This window comes from Hyperolius riggenbachi, chromosome 10 (assembly GCF_040937935.1).
Source record: "Hyperolius riggenbachi isolate aHypRig1 chromosome 10, aHypRig1.pri, whole genome shotgun sequence".
In the NCBI taxonomy this organism is placed as follows: Eukaryota; Metazoa; Chordata; class Amphibia; order Anura; family Hyperoliidae; genus Hyperolius; species Hyperolius riggenbachi.
The window spans coordinates 196246691-196272048 of NC_090655.1; the positions used below are offsets into that span (position 1 = coordinate 196246691).

The 25358-nt window shown below is 45.2% G+C and overlaps 1 protein-coding gene across 3 annotated transcripts in view; it reads right to left on the reverse strand.

Moving 5' to 3' along the window:
* The window catches only part of CLCF1 (cardiotrophin like cytokine factor 1), a 91775-nt gene extending 74412 nt beyond the window's left edge, over positions 1-17363 (reverse strand). For 2 of the 3 annotated variants that reach the window (XR_011024323.1, XM_068255556.1), the window contains exon 1: positions 17251-17363. Coding sequence is in view for 1 of the 3 variants with exons in the window: in XM_068255556.1 (XP_068111657.1) it covers positions 17251-17266 (16 nt within the window). In the remaining 2 variants the exon portion in view is untranslated. Of the gene's footprint in view, positions 1-13988; positions 14071-17250 lie in introns of those variants that run through there. The other variant, XM_068255557.1, reaches the window with a different exon arrangement.
* Positions 17364-25358: the final 7995 nt, after the last annotated feature.

The following is a 25358-nucleotide window of genomic DNA, read 5'->3' on the forward strand; positions in this document are numbered from 1 at the left end:
GCGGCTTCCTATTCCCCTGTCCTGCTCTTCATTCACAGCAGCTCGCCCCACGGTGGCTGCTGCGTGATGACGGAGGAAGTGCAGAGAGAGGTTCCCATAGTAACCAGGAAGCCGCTCTCTGCCACTTTCTCCGTCATCACGCAGCAGCCACCGTGGGGCGAGCTGCTGTGAATGAAGAGCAGGACAAGGGAATAGGAAGCCGCGGAGCTAAGGTAATAGCAGCGGCCGCGGGGGGAGCGGGTGGAGGAGGGCGGGGGGATGCTAAACTCTCTAACCTGGGCACTTTACAAGCTATCCTGGGCACGATACTAGCTATCCTGGGCACGATACAAGCTATCCTGGGCACTATACTAGCTATCCTGGGCACTATACCAGCTATCCTGGGCACTATACTAGCTATCCTGGGCACTATACCTGCTATCCTGGGCACTATACTAGCTATCCTGGGCACTATACTAGCTATTCTGGGCACTATACCAGCTATCCTGGGCACTATACCTGCTATCCTGGGCACTATACTAGCTATCCTGGTCACTATACCAGCTATCCTGGGCACTATACTAGCTATCCTGGGCACTATACCTGCTATCCTGGGCACTATACTAGCTATCCTGGGCACTATACCTGCTATCCTGGGCACTATACTAGCTATCCTGGTCACTATACCAGCTATCCTGGGCACTATACTAGCTATCCTGGGCACTATACCTGCTATCCTGGTGTACTATACCTGCTATCCTGGGCACTATACCTGCTATCCTGGTCACTATACTAGCTATCCTGGGCACTATACCAGCTATCCTGGGCACTATACCAGCTATCCTGGGCACTATACTAGCTATCCTGGGCACTATACTAGCTATCCTGGTCACTATACTAGCTATCCTGGGCACTATACTAGCTATCCTGGGCACTATACCTGCTATCCTGGGCACTATACTAGCTATCCTGGGCACTATACCAGCTATCCTGGGCACTATACCAGCTATCCTGGGCACTATACCAGCTATCCTGGGCACTATACTAGCTATCCTGGGCACGATACTAGCTATACTGAGGCACTACCTTCCCATACTGGGCACTATACTAGCTATACTGGGACACACTGGGGGGGATCATGCGGCCAGCATTCCTACCCCCGGCTTATATGAGGGTCAATCATTTTTTCCTGGTTTTTCAGGCAAAAGTTGGGGGGTCGGCTAATATGCGGGTCGGCTTGCTTGCGAGTATATACGGTATGCATTGTAACATACCACTTTGTGGACTACCAACTAACAGACTGGCACCGTTCCAATCTGTACTGAACTCAGCTGATGTCTCATTCATCTTTGTTCTCGCTCTTCCTCTGCTGTTCCTCTCTGTCAAGCTCTTCATTGGCTACCAATTAACCAGAGGATCCAGTTAAAACTCTTATGCCTAGTACACACCATACAATTTTCTGTAATGCTGGGAATACACGGTACGTATTTTTTTATCAATCGAGCCGCTGATGGCTCGATTGATAATTTTCGATGTGTCAGATACCCCGCCGGATCGATTCCGCGCTCGATACCGGCGGGCAGGACAATAGAAGAAACGAGCACAAGATAAGAAGCCACCCGCGGGGACGAGCGGGAATCGATCCGGGCGTCCGCGGGGACGCGCCGGAATCTATCGAGCGGCTCGATACACGGTACAAAACGTACCGTGTATCCCCAGCATAAGATTTTCTGTTAGATTTACCTGCCAGATAGATAATTTCCAACTTGTTGGAAATTATCTAACTATCTATCTGCCTAGCAATTAGGCATTGTTCTCCTCAGCAGGAGATAACCATAAGACAATGCACCAGAGATAATGACCAGTCTCTACCAGTACTTTACAGAAAATAATGTAATTACAGAAAATCTTATGCTGGGCATACACGGGTCGATCCGGCGGCCGATTAGCCGCCAGATTGACTCCTGCCGCGTCCCCGGCCGTCATCGGACACGTCGATCCCCGCGGTCATCGGACATGTCGGATATTATCAATCGAGCCATCAGCGGCTCGATTGATAAGTCTGCGTCGAGCCGTGTATGCCCAGCATTACAGAAAATCTAACAGAAAAATCTAACAGAAAATGGTGTGTACTAGGCATTAACCTTAACTTACAAAGCTCTCCACAATCTCTCTCCTTTGTACATCTCTTCACTAGTTTCCAGACACCAACCCATCAGCACTCTCAGGCCTGCACATGACCTTCTTTTTGTCCTCTAGAACTTAGTTCCCCAACCCTGTCCTCAAGGCCCACCAATGGTACATGTTTTGCAGAAAACCGCAAACATGCACAGGCGAGGTTATTAGTGTTGCAGCAAACCTGATTACCTACCTCTGTGGATTTCCACAAAACATGCACTGTTGGTGGGCCTTGAGGACAGCGTTGGTGAGCACTGCAAGTCTAGAATACCCTTCTCACATTCACGTATACAAGATTTTGTGCTTGCTCCGCCTCTCCTCTGGAATCCTCTGCCACAACACATTCGTCTCTCTCCAACTTCTGATATCTTTAAACGTGCCCTCAAAGCTCACTTTTGCCTCAAGCATATGCTCTACCTTAGGCCACTTCCCATTTGACCTCTGGCCAAGTTATCCTCCTACTAGATAACCTAAAACACACTGCCTCCAGGTATGATTGTCTACTACCCTACCTCTTGTTTCCCCCCCATTCCTTTAGCTTGTAAGCTTGCAAGGGCAGGGCTCTCTCACCCTTTTGTGTCTTGGGTTTTGTTACACATTTTGTTCATATTAATTTTGTCACTGTGATTATCAATTCTGTATTTTGTACCGATTCTGTATTTTGTCTACTGCTGTATGCCATTGTCTATATTATTTTGTACCCCATGTTTGTTTCTTACTCATAGCCACAGAATATGTTGGCACTTTATAAATCAATAATAATAATAATAATACTAATAATAATAATTTTAACACAGTGAGTGAATGTGCAAATTGTTCTTTTATGTTCTTTATGGAAAGTCAGGCGTACGTCCAGAACTGCTTGTATATATCACACCTATAGTCTATTAAGGGTCCTTTTACACTTAATCAGTTGCTCTCAGTTATAACTAAAAGAAAACTGATTTTCAAAGTAATGCCCATGTTTTCCTATGGCCTCTTTTACACTTAATGCGTTTTAACTGAAATCTTCTTCCCAATGCACTGCTATGGAAAAAAACGCCCACCAACGCGTACTAACGCATACTAACGCACACTAACGCATACCAACTGATTAAGTGTAAAAGGACCCTAATTTTACAGAGCCATATCATCCATTACTTGCAGACAGCTGTTTCAGGCACTTTCAGCCTTCATCAGTGCAAACTCATTATTGTCGATTTATGCCATTCAGACATAGCCTTTCAAAATGATCTTCTGGCTTACAAGCTTATGTTGTATATCACAGTACTGTGGAGACTTCTGTATATCTTACTGCAGGTCAGACTACCTCCATCTACTGACTACCACCACTACTACCATCAACACATTATGCAGTACTTTATACAGTATTAAATAGGGGTGTTGATTATACACTTGAGGTGAGCAATCTAAGCAATGTGGCACGATAAATGGAGCACCGACCTTACTAATTACAGCTTACAATCACGTTTATTTTTTGCATTTTTGTTGTTGTTGCACTTTTCATCCATTGTTCTGAATAAAGAGTATATAAAACTTTAGGAGAAGGGGTTTATAAATACTGATTAAATAAAGGTTCACGCTATGTATATTGCTGGATAGTGAGCCAGCACCTATTCAGTAAGGAGTTCTTGGGAAAGACTCCCTAACACTGCCACTGCCCACTGCCCACTGAGTGCTCTCTAGTGGCTGCCTCGCAAGCACTATGAGTCTGACAGGAGAAAAGTGCTATACAAATATCTGAATTATTATTATTGCATTGTGCAATGACACAATGCATAAGTGTATACAAACTCAATGGGCAAGTGCACATATTTGTGTTGCAACGGATTCCGTTACCCCAACACACGGCCTACGGTGCATTTCTGGAGAAAGCAATTTGGGTGTGTAAGATACATAGGAGTTTTAACTGATGCTTTGTGCGCTACATACACTTGCATTATAACAACACGCATTGGGCTTGATTCACTAAACCGTGATAACTCATATCATGGCCGCGCTAGCGTTTTTGCATTTCCACGAAAATTCGCGATTGCGTGCGGATTGCGTGCAGAAACACAAAAACGCACACAAAAAAAAAAACTAGTACGGCCATGATATGAGTTCTTACGGTTTAGTGAATCAAGTCCCTAGTGTGATTAAAACCTAAGGCAGACCTTGGGTTTCATTCATTACCTTTCTATAAAATAAAGGCACACAGAGAAAGTCAGCAGATGCAAATGGAGGTAAGTGGGCAGATATAGGGTGAATTGGGACTTAGAAGACAAAGCTACCAAGATCTTTGTAGGGAATCAAAGGTAAGAGGCAGGGATGTACCAGGGGAGGCAAGGGAAAGTGTGTGAACATCAAGGTTTAAAGTTTTGCTGGGGGACCCCATGAATTGAAGATACGCCTTTGGTAAGAGGATAGATCTATTAAGTTTGTGGGAGGAAAAATAAATCCACTTAGCTCGGGCTTCCTCCAGCCCCTGGCAACCGACCTGTGCCTTCGCCGCAGCTCCATTGGCTCCCGGTCCCCTCTGGCGCAGAGGCCGATCTCGCCAGGTTGGCATCTTCCTGAATCTTCGTGCGTTTCACTGTGGCTCACTGAGTCTGTACTGCGCCTGCGCAGTACAGTCCAGATGACCTCAGGGCGACTCTGAGAGCCACTTGCACAGGCGCAGTCAGTGTCAGTGCGCCTGAGGGGACCCCGGGCCACCAGAGTGGGCACAGGATGGCTGGCAGGGGCTGGAGGAAGCCTGAGGTAAGTGGATTTTTTTTATTTTTGCAGTCCTCGGATGTGCCCTTTAAAGAGTTCCTATACTCAGAGAGACTATGCAGACACACTATGCTAATAAAGATGGGGGGTGGGGGGATCTCACATATCCTAAGTACCTTTCCCCTCACCCTGAAGACACCTGCAGTTTCACACTTCTGTATGACAGCATCTTTGTAAGCCCTAAGGTATGAAGAGCCTCTGCCTTAAAGAAATATAAGAAATGCAATGCAACCCGTAAAAAGGAACACAAACAGGCAAATGTGGGAAGCCTCTTCTTAGGTAAGCAGCTAACTTTTTTTTATTTTAATCTGCCTTGGCTACACTTTACGCAACACAATTCAATGACAAGAAGCAGCAGCTAAAGCAAATAAGATTCTGAGATACATAAAAAAAACCCTGAGTCCATCCATGGCGGCCTGGAGGGGGAATATTAATAAATGCTGCCGGGACTAAAGCAGGAGCAGGGTGAGCTGTTTTTCGGCTTCACTCCGTGCCCAAATTTCCCGTTGCCCTTTTTGCATGTATGCGTTTATACGTTGTTTAACTTGTTACAACTTGTTTAGGAAGAGTTTATTCACCTCAGACTGGTTAATATCTGTAATGCCTTATTACAGGAAACTGGGAAACTGCTATGGCAATAAAGGGTTGGCAGTTGATAGGGTTACAGTTGTGAAGCAAGGCTTTGATCATGAATGGGAGAGAGCAGGTTGTAGCATATTGTAGAGGTGACTATAGTATAGATCTGTCTGAAACATCAGTTTTGTAAAGAGGCTGGAAAATGTATTCTTACAAGCCTGTACATGATGCGACCTTAAGGTCACCGTTATCGTCGCATCCTATGCGACCTTATGGTCACATCATATACAGTATAGCGGGTGCGATATTATCGTCCTACCACGCGCAAAGATCGACGCATTACGCTATGCGCGCTGTGCAGTGCGCGATGTAGCTTTGTGCATCTTTTAGTGTGCACAAAGCTACTTAAGGGGCACTGAGTTCAGTTAAGGCACACTAACCTCAGATAAGGCACACTAACCTCAGATAAGGCACACTAACCTCAGATAAGGCACACTAACCTCAGATAAGACACACTAACTCAGATAAGGCACACTAACCTCAGATAAGGCACACTAACCTCAGATAAGGCACACTAACTCAGATACGCGGAGGTGTACAGAGGCGCCGGTAGGATAAAAGTCAATAAAAAGTTTAAAATTGCTTCGGTTGTGGTGGTGGACTAGCCAACCAAAGATAGGCACATGTACTTGTAATAATATCAATAATATACAATTTATTCGTTTGCTCCTAATGACAGTGGCAACGCGTTTCACGGGCGAGAACCCGCTTCTTCAGGCAATAAAAGACAGGAGCAATACACAACATGTACACAGAGGTGCCAAGCAACTCATCGAGTACATGTTGTGTATTGCTCCTGTCTTTTATTGCCTGAAGAAGCGGGTTCTCGCCCGTGAAACGCGTTGCGACTGTCATTAGGAGCAAACGAATACATTGTATATTATTGATATTATTACAAGTACATGTGCCTATCTTTGGTTGGCTAGTCCACCACCACAACCGAAGCAATTTTAAACTTTTTATTGACTTTTATCCTACCGGCGCCTCTGTACACCTCCGCGCATCTAGAAGTCCACCCTTGGTGGAAGGGTGACATACCCTGCTATTTCCTCCTATCTACAGAGAGCGACGTCTTAATCCTGAGTGGGGACAGGCTTGTTCTCCCCACCTGCCTTTACAGTGGTTGCCTTGGAGGTAACCCTGGTTTGTGAGTATATTACTTACTTCTCATATTACTTTCCTTCCCTTCCGATACATACTACACCATATTGGGCTCTCGGTCTTCTACCCTACTAACTCAGATAAGGCACACTACCCTCAGATAAGGCACACTAACCTCAGATAAGGCACACTAACCTCAGATAAGGCACACTAACCTCAGATAAGTTAAACTATCCTTAGATAAGGCACACTAACCTCAGATAAGACACACTAACTCAGATAAGGCACACTAACCTCAGATAAGGCACACTAACCTCAGATAAGGCACACTAACTCAGATAAGGCACACTAACTCAGATAAAGCACACTAACTCAGATAACGCACACTAACTCAGATAAGGCACACTAACTCAGATAAGGCACACTAACCTCAGATAAGGCACACTAACCTCAGGTAAGGCACACTAACTCAGATAAGGCACACTAACTCAGATAAGGCACACTAACTCAGATAAGGCACACTACCCTCAAATAAGGCACACTAACTCAGATAAGGTTAGCGCTGTAGTTTGTGCCCACTAAGTGATAAGACTTAGTGCCGGTTATTGAATCAAGGCCCTAGTTTACAAGGGTATGTTACTTTCCCTTGGATCATATGGTATCCCTGAGGGGGGCAGGGGTTCGTCCATTTGCTTAACACGTACATAAGTATATATTTTTTTTACATCTACTATAATACCAAACAAGCACATAACACATTTGATAGCCTTTTTCAATTGTATCAACCAACAGTCTGTCTCCCACGTTCTGTGTCCATCAAAGATGGCAACAAGCAATTGACCACAGCTGAACTTTTGAGCTGCTTTATCCTCATGTATAGTGGGGAGCCTCCTGCTTCTCCTTTCATCTCCAATGCACAAGGCAGTGCATGTTGCTCTGCTGAGCTAAGCATGCATGAACTGATAAACGAACACGCAGGAGATTTGAGCGCAGCAGCGCGGGAGATTTGGGCGCAGCCGGCGCCACCATAGGCCGTAATAGGAACTACGGCTATAGCAGGCACAGGGAGTAACTTCAGCGCCGTCAGAAGACGGAGCTAAAGTTGCTTTTAAAACAATAATTCGGCTTCCAGCGGTTGCTGTAAGCCGAATTATTTCATTCCCCCACTATCCATGGCGGCCTGGAGGGGGAATAGTAATTAACACGGCCCAGACTTGTGTGGCAGCAGGATCAGCCATATACCGGCTGTGTCCTGCGCCCAAGCCTCCGGCGCCGTTATCTCTCCTGATAAAGCCTCTGAGTAGACAACTGAAATGCTGTTTTTAGCTATCGCCTGTACAGTGCTTGGGAATTCTGCAACACAAACACTATTATGTTTTGGCTTAACCGTTGTAACAAGTGTATTATAATTAAGGACAGAGATGAGTAGTTTTGTAATTTAGAGAAATAATAGCATTTGGCTGATTGCTGACAAGGAGGAGGTTAATGTCAGGGGAAAACACAGAGCAGAGAGACACGACCATTTGGGTAACTAAAGTCTAAAGTCTACTGTGTGTACTTAGCTCAACAATTCTTTTACACAGTGATTGCCAATTTAGGGAATGCATATCCCTGGGGTGGATCAGGTTATTTTGGCATCACAATCGGCAGGTGTTTAATAGAAACCTGAGTTAACTATCCACAATCAGGTGGCCAAGCGGTCAGTTGGACGCCCAATGCGGCTAGTAGTGGATAGGCTACTACAGAGCATTTAATGGTTGTAGCTGATCGAGATCAGCTACAACTAACGGTCGTTTGGGTGCATGAGGTGAGGGTTAGGCATTAGGTAGAGAGGACTAGGGTTAGGCACCTAAAATGGGTGGTTAGGGGTAGGCATTAGGTGGGGGTTTGGCACCCATAACAGAAGGTTAAGGTTAGTTTAGGGTAGTACAGAGTAAAATATTGGTAATTACAAATATTGTAATATTTGCGCCCAGCTGATGCGGTGGTGCTGCAATAAGTACTTCCCCTGGAGGTAAATCAGCATTTGCAAGGGAAAACTAGAAAGGTCATGGACAGCATGGAAGATCTCCCTTCCCATTTGTCATCGCCTAGTATGTACCCTCATCTTTGTCAAAACCCATCTCTGTCAGTTCATATTTTAGGCCCCACTTGTTTGTGAGCATCAACCATGGGCCAACCATCCCTATCAGCACCCACCACTAGCCACTAAACTCTGTCAGGTCTCACCATGTCTTTAGCTCTGCCAGCAGGTAGTTTGCACCTCCAGTGTCTATCAGAAACCACTATAAGGCCCCGTTCATATCACGGAACGCAGGCGCGTTCCGTTCAGAACACAACGCACAGGAACGCCACGTCATGTGCGTCTCTGTGCGTTGCGTGGCTGATCCCATTCACTGAAAGTGAATGGGACAGCCGCGCATTTTGCTAGGAACCGCGTGCAGCATGCGTTCCTGGACTGCACAGGTCCGGAACGCATGCAGTGTGAACATCAGACAGTGCACTCTATGCACTGTCTGATGTCGTGCGTGTCGGCCTCCCGCACGCGTTCCCGAAACGCGGACGGGAACGCGTGCAATGTGAACGGGGCCTCAGTCCTCATCAATTTCAGTAGCCACCACTGGCCCCACATTGCTGTCAGCTGCAGCTTACACTTAATATCACTTCTGGCACCAAAACATACCTCAACACTGGCTTATACAGCTATCATTAGCCACAAGATTTCAGTCTGCTGGCTCAAGTGGCCCTAAAATCTGCCAAGGGAATCAAGTAGACTAAAGTGGGCCTCAAATCTCTGCAAGTAGTTAGGCCCAGTCACTGTCAGTGGTCAATGTCTTGGTAAGTGCTGGGTATATACTATAAAAAGGGTAGGGACACACTTTCAAGAACAGTAGCAAACTGCAACCAAACACTGTGAATGGGACTAACTTTTGCCCACTGTTCCCCCTTACTCCTTCTTCCTTGCAAAGTTACCTAACCCCATCAAGAACTATTAAGGGGTACCTTGGCGGAAAAGGTTCACAACCACTGTCTGCATGCATACAGGTAGTCTGTAGATAATGAACCAGAAAGGGACTGTAGGTTTGTCCATAACCTGTATTTGTCCATAAGTCGGAACACTGTGCCATCTCTCTGTCTCTCCTCTATGTTCCCCCCATGTCACCTCTGACCCCCTGTGCCCCCAGTGTGACACAGCAAAATGTTATTTTACCAGTTTAAAAAAACATTCTTTCTTTGATTTCTTTTTCATTGTTTTTTCAAAAACTACAAGGTCTTTGAAAAACTTTTTTGACTTGTTCCCACACAATCAAATTTCACATTTTGAGACCATTTGTATCGGCAGGTTGTTCGTAAGTGCCGTGTTCGTAAGTTGGGGACTACCCATAAGTACTAATCAAACAACGAATGATTTTTCTACCCTGGCTTACAAGGTAAAAATTTTAAATACATTTATGTAGAATACAGTAACAGAGTTTTTTTTTTTTTTAAATAGCTATACAGTATAATCTCGTTATAATAAACTCTGATATTGTAAACATTTGGGTAAACTACCTCTCCAGGCCCCAGCCAATCTCCATTATAAGTCTGTGGGATCAACGCCTGGTATAGTAAACCTGGATAAAACTTCTGTTATAGCAAACATGTTTTTTTGGCCCCTACGTGACGCTGACTCTGCATATACTAAACAGTGGGCTTTGCATGCGTCATATGTCCGTGTGACACCCATGGTCTGCTGCTCTCTTCGGTTGCAAGTGAGTTGATGCCTGATAACATTTGTAAAACAAGAAGAAGGGTACCGGCACTGGATATACAGTACTGTACAAATTAGCAACCTGGGGAAAATGAGATATAATGTGAACATAAACAAAAGAGGATGCAGTGTTACTACCTCCACATTGCAATCACCTATAAAAGTATCATCTTAGTCCTCCCACGGGATTGTACACACTCCTGGGTATCTCTTCCCTTATTAGTGATGACGCTCCTGGTAGCGCGTGGCGCGCAGTACAGGCTACTTTCACTTTTAGTCCAGATCACAGTGGGCCTACTCGCTGCAGAACTAAGGAGAGTGGAGAGTAGAGTGCCAAGTCCTGTCCGTGGAGGTATCGGAGCAATTCGCATTACAGATGCCAGTGACTTATCATGATTGGCTGCATTTTGAAGAAAAGTTTCACGATTGGCTCAAGTGTGAGCAGAAAGTTTTGCAGGACACATGCTGCAAGTTCCACCCACGGAGGTATCAGAGCCACTCACAGGAAGCGAGTAGCTGCCTCTATTCACTAATGCTGGGCATACACGGTACGTTCTGTACCGTGTAATCAAGCCGCTGATGGCTCGATTGATAATTTCCGACGTGTCCGATACCCCGCCGGATCGATTCCGCGCTCGATACCGGCGGGCAGGACAAAAGAACAAACGAGCGGAAGATAAGAAGCCGCCCGCGGGGATCAGCGGGAATCGGTCCGGGCTCGATTACACTGTACAAAACGTACCGTGTATGCCCAGCATAACAGCTGCAATTCTTAAGGAGCCCTGGATCCTGTGCTACTGGTTTGACCAGTCTGGCTATACAGCCCTAAGGTATACTCAACCCTGTAGTCCACCAAATGTACAAGTGTTTGTACTGTACCTCCAATGGGAGGACAGAGTTGCTCCTCTACAGCAGAGAATGTACCAGGGCATACTAGGCCATTTCTAGGACAATTTCTGATATGGTAAACTTCTGATATAGTAAACCACTTTTCTTGGTCCCTTAGAGTTTACTATAAACGAGACTATACTTTGGTAAAGAATCAAACAAACTTTTGCCTTGTAGTGTAAAGGCGGGCACTAACAATAAAGTTTGATGAACAATTGTTTACAAACTATTATTCGTATGAACGATCGAAAATGAACAATTGGGACCACTAATAGACAAAAATATCCAAACCAATTCAATCAGAATGCCAGGATTGATCCAGAAATATTATGGATTTTTATTAATCTGATCGGATTGGTTAGGAGTTTTTTCATCCATTTGTAGTCCCAAACGATCATTTCCATTTATTCATACGAATAATCGTTCGTAAGCGATCTTTCACCAAATTGTATCGTTAGTGGCCACCTTCAGGGCCCGTTTCCACTTGTGCCGTGCGAATTAATCGCGGAAAACGCAAAACAAATTCGCACGCGTATGTGAATTTTACCGCAAATTTTACCACAAATTTGTGGGCATTTCCGCATATGTTAGTAAGTATGCCAATTTAACCATGTCAGTGCCTGTGTGCTTTTACATTGATTTTATGCAAAAACGCCCACAAATTTGCAGTAAAATTTGCATACGAAAACGCATGCGAATTTCCTATTAAATACATTGTATCCGAATCGCATAGTGGTATGCGGTATGCGAATTCTGCGGGGTCTACCCTGCAGATTTTTTCTGCACAGAAAAACGCTCAGAAATCCTGAAACAGGCCCATCCACTTGTATTGTCTATGCGAATCTGCATGCAGGAAACGCATGCAGATTCGCTCTAGTGGAAACGGGCCCTCAGAGTCCCAGGCCAGGACACTGCCTGCATAGAATTTTTATATCCCACGTTTTCCTGGATTTCCTTCAGGCACTCCAGTTTACTCCTACAACACACTTGTAAGTTAATGTGCTTCACCCCATAGTGGCCCTAGCTGTGACGGAGACATAAGAATGCAAGCTCCTTCCAAGGACACATAGCTACATGAAATATTCACTGTTCTCAATAAAGCGTTGTGGAAAATGTCAGCACTTGTTTTCAAACCATAATAAAAGCGACACCAAGCCTTGCAACAAAAACCACATGTCAAAGACACTTCAGTGACTTCAAGCAGGTCTCCAAGACCAGGAAATCCATGATGGGGAACAGACAGTTTGGTGTGTGTGTGTAGTGTGTGTGTGTGTAGTGTGTGTGTGTGTGTGTGTGTGTGTGTGTGTGTGTGTGTGTGTGTGTGTGTGTGTGTGTGTGTGTTTTGTGTGTGTGTATTTATCAAAGCAGGTATATGTGACACTGGAGCAAAGGAGGAGCAGATGCAGAAGTGGCTGCTATAAGTAAATTGCACCAATTTCCATACAGCTTTCTTCGCCTTTATTTAATAAATCAGCCCCATATATGCCCCGTCACTACCACCAACACAGGTTAAAGTGATTCTTTAAGAAGAAACATAGTCCGTAATGAGGCTATTAAAGGATGTCTGAAGTGAGAGGGAAATGGAGGCTGCCATATTTATTTCCTTTTAAACAATACCAAATGTTTGGAATCCTGTCGATTTTACTGGCTGAAGTAGTGTCTGAAGCCCCATCCACACGCTCAACAGCGGTCTTTTATGCAGCACAATTGTCAAACAACTACAAGTTGAAACAACAAAAAAAAGTTGCTTGCTATTGTTCACACAACTGATAAGACTGATAGGACGTCAATCAAACAGTTTAAATGACGTCACCCACCTGAAACAAGCATGCAGCTAATCTTGTCAGACTCCACGCAGAAACACCTGATCTGCATGCTTGTTTGGAGTCTCTGGCAGGGGTCACGCTTGTGTCTGTGGGAGCCACAGATGATTCCCTGCAAGCATTTTGTGTGCGTTTTAATTCAAGCATTGTTTTTTTTTTACATCAGCCAGTGATTTCAATGAGAAACTGCATGTATTGTGCAGAAAAGTAGTGCAGGTCGCACCATTTTTTCCAACACTGCGCAGAATCGCAGATGCCTCCTGAAAACACAGCAACCCAACCATTAATCATTACATGAATTCTTACATGCGATTTTGCACTGTGGTAAAATGCTGCCGAACTGCAGTGTAATCCCTGCCTAAAAGTATTAGATGCCGACGATTGGCAGGACAGCCACGGAATTTGCATTGTTTAAAGGACATCCGAAATGAAATGAAAATAAACTGATGAGAAAACCAATTGCATCTATCCTCCTTCTCCTAAAAATGACTTTTTTTTTTACATATCCTGCAGTTTTATTTTATATATAAAACTACTTTTTAAGTTTTTACCGTTTCATTATCTCTGCTTAATGACACCTACCTTGAAGTATTCCAGAGCTCAAATCTATGAATGATTCGCCCTATTGATCTATTTCCTGCTCTCAGAAGCCATTTACTGACAGGAAAGTGTTTTATGGCTGTAATTACTTATCAGTGAGGGTTATGCTATAGTCTGACCCAGTACGACCCGGTCTCGACTCTAGACAGAAACTGTTACTTCCATACCTGATGTTTAACTCTTTCAAGCAGAGAAAACAAAAAGGAACACAGCCTAGTTTTTTGTGTGCTTGGCCCTGTACATATACATGTCTATCTCATCATGTCACATGTCACCTTGGTTGTCCTTTAAAAGAATATAAATATGGCATCCGCTATATCCCTCTCCCTGAAGGTGTCCATTCATTGCAACATGACCTGAGTCACACTGAATCCTAGCATGACCAGTGAAATATGGGTGTATTAGTAACCTGTGTAAGGCATGTGCACACACCTACAGTGAGAACCTTTTCAAAACATCCAGGACAGTTGAGTTGATGAAAAAGGTTCCCCTGATAATTACACAACAGTTAGTACACTAACCTTTTAGCAACCCCAAGAAGTCAAAAATAACCTAAACGCAGAATAAAAAACACATATACATCCAGCCTTAAAATGATAATAATACTCAGGAATTTTTTGTTAAGTTGCCAAAATATTGCAGAAGATGAATGCTTCCAAAGTGTAGAAATTATTACTGTCAATACAATTCAAAAAGTCAGTATTTTCTGTACTCAGAAGATGGAATAATCACTACACATACATGCAGATGTTCCAGATAATATCAAATGATGCTTGCATGTATAGGAAATGGGCATGTATTTTGGGTATGAGGTTTGACTATGTTAACACAAAAAAAAAACAAAATCTCATTGAACATAGGCAAAAAAAAATCCAGCTCCACCTCCACAGCATTAGGGAGCTGAATCACAAAACTTGTTTTATAAATTCTCGCCACTTGCTTATATTTTTAAATAACTTTTCAGTACTTTCCTTGGAAAGACAAATAAATATAAATGTTTTCTGATTACTATTCATATTGAAAGTACTTCTCTTGTCTTATTTTTAGCACTTTTTTGCTTGTTGGACATTTGTTTAAAGAGCCTTGTATAAAGCGCTAAACGGCTAAGTGTTATGTTTCATGTAACTCGCTGTACATTTTGTTATTCACAATGGTCCTTATTCAATTCACTTTATCTCCTAGGAGATAATTTTTCATCTTCTATTTAAAATATCTTTTCAGCACTCTGCAGTTGAAAAATAACCAAACAGTAGGAGAAAAAGTACTGTCAACATTATTGTAAGTATTTTCTTGTCATTTTATTGATAAGGTGTGAGAAATTCACTTAGAAGAAAACTTGAAAAAGTGAATTGAGTAAGGCCACTTTATCAGTCACTGACATTTATGTTTTGTAACAACGAGCTACGTACCCATTGCCTGTATTTTTATGTACCCATGTTTGTTTGTGCAGCCCCGCAGAAGGTGATGAGTCAATATAAAATGACTAATAATATAAGAATAATATTTCATGAGAAAGGTTCAAAGCAGTATCACCCTCTTCCAAAGATTGGTTTACAAAAGAATTACAATTTATCTTATGTCGGCAACATTTCATTTAGATCTAAATCTCATGTGTATGGGTACTCAGACATCATGGCAATCAGAATGAAATCTTATGTCTATGAGTACTCAGATATTTGTTAAGCACAATAGGCAATTAGAAAAAATAATTTAATAAAACGTATTTGCTAGTTGTAATGTGGAGCCTTTGATGTGATACAAATCCTGTAATAATACTGCAGTATGCCCACTTCCTGCTTCTATGGAATCAGACATAGGTTTAACATCCTGGGCCATATGCAATTCACTTTTTCACCTGAGTTTTCACCAAGGTGATATTTTTACAACTTAAAATGACTTTTAAGCCCCCAGAAAGCTAACCAATACTCAAAATAATTTTTATAGTAATTTTTTGACCTACTTTTTGGTACTTTTTCCATTGCAAACTGATAAAAAGTTATATTAAATTGAAGATGAAAAATTATCTCCAAGGAGAAATCTCAGGAGAAAAAGTGAATTGCATATGGACCCCTGTGTTTACAAATTAGCTGCTCTGCTGTGGCAGCCAGCTAAAACAGCTGAGGGATCAAATTACTAAACTCTAGTTTAGTAAACTCTCTAATTACATAAAAGGTGCATTTCTCTGTGCTTTCCTTCTGTCCTGTGCAAGTTCAGGTCCACTTTAAAGAGGACCAGTACTGCAGTGTAAACAGATTAAGACTGCACTAAGGTGTGACACAGAATTACTGTATGGAATATGACATACCAAAGCAGATTTAAAGGGGTAAATCATTTACGAAGGGGGAGGTGAGCAAGTTAGACAAGCTGCATCTTACTGAGCGCTGCCTGTCAGTGCTTTGGGTGGGGAACTTTGAGAGATGTCACAATCTGTCTTTGATATTGACACTCTCTTACAAGTGTCTGTCTGAAGGGCCCCTCTCATGTTTCACCCTTATAATGACACAGACACCCAGACTACCTATACTTTGCACACGCCTCCTCTCCATTGCAACCACTTCAGTTACTCCTGTGTGCCCAAGTTACAGCTCCAGTCCTTCGCCAGCCATTGTACATCTAGGTGCAGAGCTTTTCAAGCAGAAGAAATACAATGTACTGATATGTACTCCTGTGGAGGGGGTAAGGGGAGGAAGGCCAGTGAGGACTGAGTGATAGATATCCCAAAACATAGGTTAATTGGCCCTAGACTATAATGGACATATGACTATGGTAGGGATTAGATTGCGAGCTCCTCTGAGTGACAGTCAGTGACAAGGCTATATATACACTCTATACTGTAAAGTTCTGCTAAAGATGGCAGTGCTATATAAATACTAAATAATAATATGTCACAATTTCTTATCATCATTACATAAATCAATAAGAAACGCCGCACTCCCCTTTAGAAGTTCTCCTTCAGCTTGCCAAGAGACTATGAACACATAGTAAGAACTCTGTGTAAAATTCCAAAAATGCTGTAATTTCTTGTGATGTTGATCCATGCTCAAATCAAGCAACATTCATTTCCCTGAACAAATATTTCCAGGGAGGATTCTTCAAAAGCCCAGAGTGTTCCTGGAAATCAGGGTCACCTGGCACTGGCAGGGATGTGACAGATAAAAGGACATTGCCTGAAACATACAGCTGGGAAACACATCGGAAGTTGGAGTGTGAGAAAAGTTTGCGAGCTCAGCGAGAGTAAATGTTCTGGGAGTGATGGACTGATTGATCCTGGGAGTGATGGGCTCATTGGTCCTGGGAGTGATGGACCGATTGGTCCTGGGAGCGATGGGCTTATTGGTCCTGGGAGATCTGGTTCACCATGAGCTTGCTGAGTGATCTGTAGGACTGATTGAGGGGGATGCTTGGGTGCAGACAGAGAGAGGATGTGAGCTCTGTGATGGAGGTGTACAGCCAAGCGGCCCAGCCTGATAAAAGCACAGAACAGAGGGACAGAGTCAGAGATGGAGAGAAAAGTTGGAAAGAGAGAAGAGTTTGTACCTGTGATCAGCAGCATGACGAGGCCCAGGAATAGTCAGTGCCTGTTGGTTGCTGGTGGTAGCCCAGCTGTCTTAGAAGCCAGGGCAGAGAGTGCCATGTCTCGCTGCTACCTTCCTTTAAAACCAGCCTGGGTGATCTGTGAGAGGGTGGAGGGAGAGGAGGAGAGAGGGAAGGAGGGGGGAGCAGGAATTTTTGGGAGGGAGAGAGAATTGGAGCCTCTCCCCTGACGTCATTGGAGTAACCACAGAGAAGAGAGAGAGAGGAAGTGAGAAGGTAGAGAGGGAGAGAGAGAAAGTTTCTGACTTTCTGGACTCGGTGAGAGGTGACAGGAGATGGTCCCTCAGATCCTTGCGGAGAACTCCGATGATCCTCTGTAATAAATCTCATGCTGATGTGTCTCTACATGTCGCAAACTTCCCAGCTTCAGGAAGTGTCCCAACCAGAGAAAAGCATCTCAGACAGTGGCTGGCACGTCTCTGATGTTTGCGCACAGCCCTGTGTTGTGCAGATTTGTCACTAGTGCTTTGAAAATACATTTTGCACAGAAATAGTGATAATAAAAAGTAAAATCGTCCGTATATTTAGTTCTGTAAAATTGGAGCCCATTTTCCCAAATGCTTGCAATCATCTTTCTCAATGTAACATATTCCACTTAGTCTGCCTCCAATATTGCATTACATCTGAAAAGTTGAGAAGGAAGATCTCATAGTAGTTGCTATTAGTGGAGAGGTGTTGGCATTCTTGGCACTTTTGTAATGATAACATAGGGCATTCTATAAATAAGGACATACGTCCTTATTAAGGCCCGGTTCACACTTGCGGTTTTGCAAAAACCGCACCGGATGTCCGGACCGCACCGGAGCCGGATCGGACCTGAACCGTACGGTTCCTGTCCGGATCCGGTCCGGTTGCATACGGTTTCCGTGCGGTATGAACACGGTTGCGGTCCGGATCCGGATTCTTAAAGAGATAACAACCTGTATAAAAACAAAAAAAAATGTTGGGGTCTGGGAGGTCAGCAGAAGGGGGACCTGTGGAATCAGGCCCTCCGCTGTTTAGCACTCACCTCCACCTCCAACATGCTGCCAACATCTCCAGCTCGTGCTGCTCCACTCCAAAATGGTTGCCCATGTGTCCCCGATACAATATCGCCGCAACAATCCTCATAGGAAGTGGGGTAGAACATCCGGATTTTTTGCCAGTGTGTTGTGCGCTCTCCGGTTCTCATTGGTTTCCATTGGCCGGATGGTGCAGTCCGGCTCCGCCCCGGATACGGCTGCCGGAGGAGCCGGACCAAAAAATAGCGCATGTTGGAACGGACACCGGAGTCCGGATCCGGTCCGGCTCCGGTCCGGACGAAACGGACACATGTGAACCCTGGCATAGACTTACATTGCTATGCCGTGCGTCCGTTTCGTCCGGCCAGCATGCGGTGCGGCTCCGGCACGGCTATTCCGGATAGCCACCGCTAATGTGAACCGGGCCTTATAGAACTGTTTTAAAATCCAGGTGTCAAGTTTAGTCACTCAGTGGGCTACTAATTCTGCAATTGAAAAATTGTAACTAGGGCACAAATTCCTCCCAGAATTCCCCTTGTCTCCAAGACGCACGGCGGCACTTCCAGGTCTGCGGTTACGCAGACGAATCCCATCAGCCATACCATGCACGGCTATGGGATTCATAGCCCCCCGCAACATTTCGGATGTCAATGTCGACCGAATTGGTAGCACAAACGATTCGGCCGGCGGCACCATTGTGGCCTATGGCAGAGTTTCCCTGCTCGATTTGCCTGCGGGGAAACTGCGGATTCAACGAGGAGACCACGCCAGTGGAAACGGGCCCTAAAGGAAACCAGAGCTGATGAAAGGTAAAAGTTTTATACATACTTGGGGCTTCCTCTAGCCCCATAAGCTTGGATCGCTCCCACGCCACCGTCCTCCACTGCCCACAGCTCCAGTACTGGGTCCCGTCACTTCAGCCAGTCGCGGTCAGTCCACGATCCGCTGAACAGACTGCAAGTTTCCTGCTGCACCAATGTTTCCGGACCGCTGAGCCCAGCGGAACGGAACCTGAAGCACTACATTGGGGGCAATGAGAAAATAGAAAAATACACCTGGGGGGTGGAGGTCTGGGGGAGATGTGGGGAAACGGAATGGAAGCAGCAGAACAGAAACAGAGTAACAACGGATCCAATCGACTGGTGATCAAATCCATTTTCACTGTTTCATTTGCCATTTCAACGCATGTGTGAATCGGACCTTACTCTTTCAAAACCCTTAGGCCAGTTTAAGACTACCTTATATAAGAGACCTAGCACCTGTGCTAATTAGGCATCTATCATCCAAGGCTAATTTTTTTAACACCCAGGCCATTGTAGTCAGAAAGACCGCGGAAGAACTTTCCATTTCCCAGCCGCAGGACTGGCCTGGCGGGTGGCGTGGAGCCGGCAATGAGGTCGTGCGGCTTGGTGGACAACACCGCTAATGCTGGAAGCAACAACTTAGAGCGCGGGGACGCCCGCAAGAAGTACGCTACATGCAAGTGAGTAACTTGGCTGCAATTGGGCCACAAGTGTACTACCGGTGTTATAGCGGTCGCTGCAGGAAGGATCCCCCAAGTACACTGGGGAGAGGTCCAACGGTTAAGCCTGGTGGAACCTGTGGTTTTATTTCATCTGGAGAACTGTGTGAGTGAACCCTTAGCCTCTCATTCATCATGCATGATGTTATTTGATACAATTTTTGAACTGAGACTTTCAAACACATTATTCTTTCACTTTCAGCTGCCAATCTAAGGAACTTACCCAATTAGGTTATGTTTTTTTCTTAGTTTACAACAAGGACTGTGCCCACAACTGGTTATTCAAGCTGGAATAGGGGTAGATTAGGCTCAGTGCTAATATGTGGGGTGTGAGGGCATAGGTTTAGAGGGTGATCACCGCTCCAGTTTTTAAGGGTTGTGCAATACTGGTCAATCTTTGTAATGTATGTGGGTAATTGTTTTGTACAATAATACAGCATTTGGAAACAAGTTGGATCCTCGAGACGGGTGGCCATCCGTCCAGATTTTCGCTGGACAGTCCGGTTTTTGGACCTGTGGTCCTCCGTCCGGCGGAAGGCAAGGGAGGACAGCCAGAAGTCCTCCTCCTGTCCCTCCATCTCCCTAACACTGACGCCTGTAATGCAGTGATGATGTCACACGATACGTGTGACACGTAGACGTCGGCGCAGCGGGCGGGAACAGAGGCAGCCCATCCATGGCATAATCGTGCTTGGTGGGGGGAGGAGCCGACCCGACGACGCGCGACCCAGAGGCACTGGCAGCTGCACCCATAACTACGCAGCCACTAGCCACTGCCAGTCGCTCCGCAGATCGCAGTCCGCACTAGTCTAGCCAGACTAGTACTAGGCCTGCTAGTGCTAACTAAGCCAGCAGCAGCAGTGAGTCCGTACTGCCGCCGTCCGTGGTCACTTCAGGAGGTCACTCCAGTCCACTTTCTGCCTGATCAGTTCAGTTGTGGGGTGGGTCGGGCCTGGGTCAGTCAGACAGTCACTGCCAATGAGATTGCATTTTGTAGGGACATCTTCTGCCAATGATATTGCATTTGTGGGGAAATCTGCTGCCAATGATATTGCATTTGTGGGGAAATCTGCTGCCAATAATATTGCATTTGTGGGGAAATCTGCTGCTAATGATATTGCATTTGTGTGGAAATCTGCTGCCAATGATATTGCATTTGTGGGGAAATCAATCTGCTGCCAATGATATTGCATTTGTGGGGAAATCTGCTGCCAATGATATTGCATTTGTGGGGAAATCTGATGCCAATGAGATTGCATTTTGTGGGGAAATCTGCTGCCAATGAGATTGCATTTGTGGGGAAATCTGATGCCAATGAGATTGCATTTTGTGGGGAAATCTGCTGCCAATGAGATTGCATTTTGTGGCCGGCCGGTACACCCTCCACCATGTCGACTATTGTGCGCCACTGTCCTCGGTAAGATGTACTCCTTTTTAGGGTGGGATGTCCTCCTTTTTGGGGTTCTGCAAGTGGCCACCCTATCCTCGAGTGATATGTTATATGGTTTCTGACTACCGACTGGCGTTAGCGGTGCGGTCCGGTCTGAAGACTACACCATCAAAAACATGCCTTCAGGGATTACCACATTAGTACACGGTAATCCCCTTTTGGCTCACCTCCTGTTTTGGAAATACAGAAGTGCACAGAAGCATATTGTAAAAATACGCTTGCAAGCCCCAACGCCACTGCCAGAATTTTTAAAATCCCGGCATGGCCATAGACTTACATGACTTCCGGTCCACCGCATGTCATCACAGAGGTCATACAGCAACGTAGGTATGTGCTCACAGTAGGTCAGCGACTTCCAACGCACCGCATGCTGTATGAAAGCATTCATTGGCATAACCGCTCCAGTGTGAAAGACCCCTAAAGTGTATTAATTTTAAAAAAACAGATACTTACATAATAAGAAAGTCTGGATCCAGCAGAATCTTACCATGCCCTCCTGGCCTCCACAGTTGCCATGCGCAGACCCCCGAAAAAATCCAACAAGAGATTGTTTGATTTGTGATTGCGACCACAATCCTCTTCATGCATTTAAAAGGTCATAGTGGACCTGCGTAGTAAGTAGCTCCATGCAACTGTGCAGACATGACTGTGCTCGTGCATGAAAAGGAGCACAGTCGCAATCTTCCAGAGGGTCCCAGGCAGCCACAGTGGTCTCCAGGCGGACACAGGAGTAAGTATATGTTTTTCTACATCATTAGGTTTATCTCAGGTTTACTTTAAAGAGACCCTGTATTTAAAAAAATGCCCCCGAGGGGGACTTACCTCAGGAGGGGGAAGCCTCAGGGTCCCAATGAGGCTTCCCCCATCCCTTTAGCTGCAGGGAATCCAGCGCTGGCTCCCTGGAATTCTCCCCCAACAACCCTGACAAGGCTTGATTTATTTACAGTACCTCTTCGGAATCCAGCGCAGGCACAGTAGCGGTTTGGACTAGGCGGAATTAGACGAGCCCGATCGTCTACTGCTCTACTGCACAGTTACAAAAGGACTCGCGCCTGCGCAGTAGAGCAGATCGATCGGGTTTGGCTATTTTCACCGTAACCCGAACGAAGAATCGCTACTGCGCCTGCGCTGGATCGCGTAAGGAAAATATTGACATCGCTGCACTTCGGGGGGCTGCAGCAGGAGATTGCCAGGACACTGGAGGATGCGGAAAGCCTTATGAGGATCCAGAGGCTTCCCGTCCCTAGGTAAGTACCCCCCAGGGGACGATTTTCTTAATACAGAGTCTCTTTAATGGGAACCTGAGATGAAGATAATGGCTATATTTATACTTACCTGGAGCTTCCTCCTGCCCCATGAGGTGTGTGGGCTCCCTCTCTAGCTGTTCCTTTGTTTTCTAATCCCTCTCTGTAATCTGGTCAGCTGTGCTCTTCTGCGCATGTGTGGGTCAGCTGCGTGCGCACTTTGTGTACTCTCATCCCGTAGAGTGCTGCAAGCTTGTGTTTTGCGTTCTCTGACACCAAACTGGAGTTTTCATAGCTGGTGAAAGAGCATATAATCTCACCCCGATCCAGATTTATCTGGATAATGATTAGGGGGAGCAGAAGGAAAGGCATGAGCTACATCTATCTTCCCTCACCCCTCCTGAAATACGCTTATATGCAGTGCCGTAGCTAAGGAGCTATGGGCCCTGGTGCAAGTTTTACACTGTGCCCCCCCCCCCCCAAGCACTCTTTACATAACAATTGATACGGCGCACCACAACCTGCCAATGGACAGCCACAGTGTCAGGTGTAAGAAGGGGATTGGGAACAGTGTGTTAATGATTTCCACTATTCAAAGCATCTATAGAAGTGATTATTAACAGCACAGGACCAATAGAGAGCTAATACTGTGATAGAGAGGGTGGACCCGCTGGTCTAAAGGCCCCCGATGCGGTCGCTACCTCTGCACCCCCTATTGCTACGCCACTGCTTATATGTGGGGCACAGACAAGGGCAGCCTATAAGGCTTCAACAGGTACTCTTGCACATTCTAGTGAGCTGATCCAAAGGAGTTCTACAACCAAGAACACAGGCCACGTGACCGGCATTTTGGAGTCTGCAAAGACAGTACTGAGGCCTTGTTTCGCTTACGGCCCAGAGCCCCGTGGCTCTGCGCTAAGTGTCACTCCCGGCTAGGGGTCGGGGCTTGCAATCCCATTCATTATACTGAATATACTGAAGTCTGGAGTATGTAAATAAATAGGTTTTTTTTTTTAACCAACAGTATCTTGTGTCTACCTTGGGGAGGTTAGTCCATTGCTAACCCCCCAATTTTTTAGGTTTTTATCTCTCTTTACACTACTGGCACCTATGTACAACCGTACAATGTTCTGACTCCCCATTCACCCGCAGCTGGCTCCGGAAAGTCCTCCAGTTGGTACAGGCGCAATCCGGCCAGGCGCACTCCCCCGTCTCACTCCTGTTGGAGGGAGCGTTCTGCACCTGCGCAGTAGCTTTGCACAAAGTGCTCCCAGCAATGTGAATGCGGCAGGAGAGCGCGTTTGGCCTGGCAGCACATGCGTCGTTGGCCCCGGACCTGAGGACTTTCCCGCGCCAATTGCGGGGGAATGGGGAGTCAGAAGAGGATTGCGTGGGAGCGTTCAGGCCGGAGGGGGCTGGAGGAAGCTCCAAGTATGTGTATTTTTATTGCCGTGGCCCCATCTCAGATTCTCTTCAAACATTTCCAAAAGACTAGTGCTACTAATGAAAACAAAGTCCCATTTCATTTGAAAACATATATACATTTTTTTTTTTCTTCTATAGGGAACCCGAGGTGAGAGATATATGGAGGCTGACATATTTCTTTCCTTTTAAACAATGTAAATTGGCGGTCCTCCTGATCCTGTGTCTCTAATACTATAGTCATAGACCCTGAACAAGCATGTAGATCAGATGTTTCTGACAGAAATCTGACATAACTGCACACGTGCTTCAGATGTGTGATCCAAATACTACTGACCAGAAAGATCAGCAGGATTGCCAGACAACTGGTATTGTTTAAAAGGAAATAAATATGGAAGCCTCCATATGTCTCTCAACTCTGGTTCCTCGCAGGTGGTTTTACAGCCTCTGTTATTACAGGGAACCTGAAGTCCAGTAACAGGTAGATTCTGGAATGAGGCACTAACCTCTTATGCTGGGCATACACGGCTCGATTTTGCCACTCGATTCTCCCGTTCCATCGTTTGGCCGCTCGATTCCGCAGTCAATTCTCTTATCTTCTGCTCGTTTTACTTATCTTTTTCCATTCACTGCTATCCAGAATCGAGCGGCGAAGCAATCAGGCAGGAGATCGGACATGTTGGAAATGATCTATCGAGCCATCTTAAAGGCTCAGAATCGAGCCGTGTATACCCAGCAAAAGACAAACACTGCAAAAAACAAATTAGCATGGACCCTTTCCAAATCCTTTTCAACTATCTCGAGCCGCACCAAACTGGCTCATTGCCGGCTGATGCTTAAGCCAAGATACCTGATATTGGTCATCTGACCTTGATGGCAGCCTTGAGGCAATCTTTAATTAGTGGATACCTCACACATCCTAGTATTAGGGACATACAGGGAGTGCAGAATTATTAGGCAAATGAGTATTTTGACCACATCATCCTCTTTATGCATGTTGTCTTACTCCAAGCTGTATAGGCTCGAAAGCCTACTACCAATTTAGCATATTAGGTGATGTGCATCTCTGTAATGAGAAGGGGTGTGGTCTAATGACATCAACACCCTATATCAAGTGTGCATAATTATTAGGCAACTTCCTTTCCTTTGGCAAAATGGGTCAAAAGAAGGACTTGACAGGCTCAGAAAAGTCAAAAATAGTGAGATATCTTGCAGAGGGATGCAGCACTCTTAAAATTGCAAAGCTTCTGAAGCGTGATCATCGAACAATCAAGCGTTTCATTCAAAATAGTCAACAGGGTCGCAAGAAGTGTGTGGAAAAACCAAGGCGCAAAATAACTGCCCATGAACTGAGAAAAGTCAAGCGTGCAGCTGCCAAGATGCCACTTGCCACCAGTTTGGCCATATTTCAG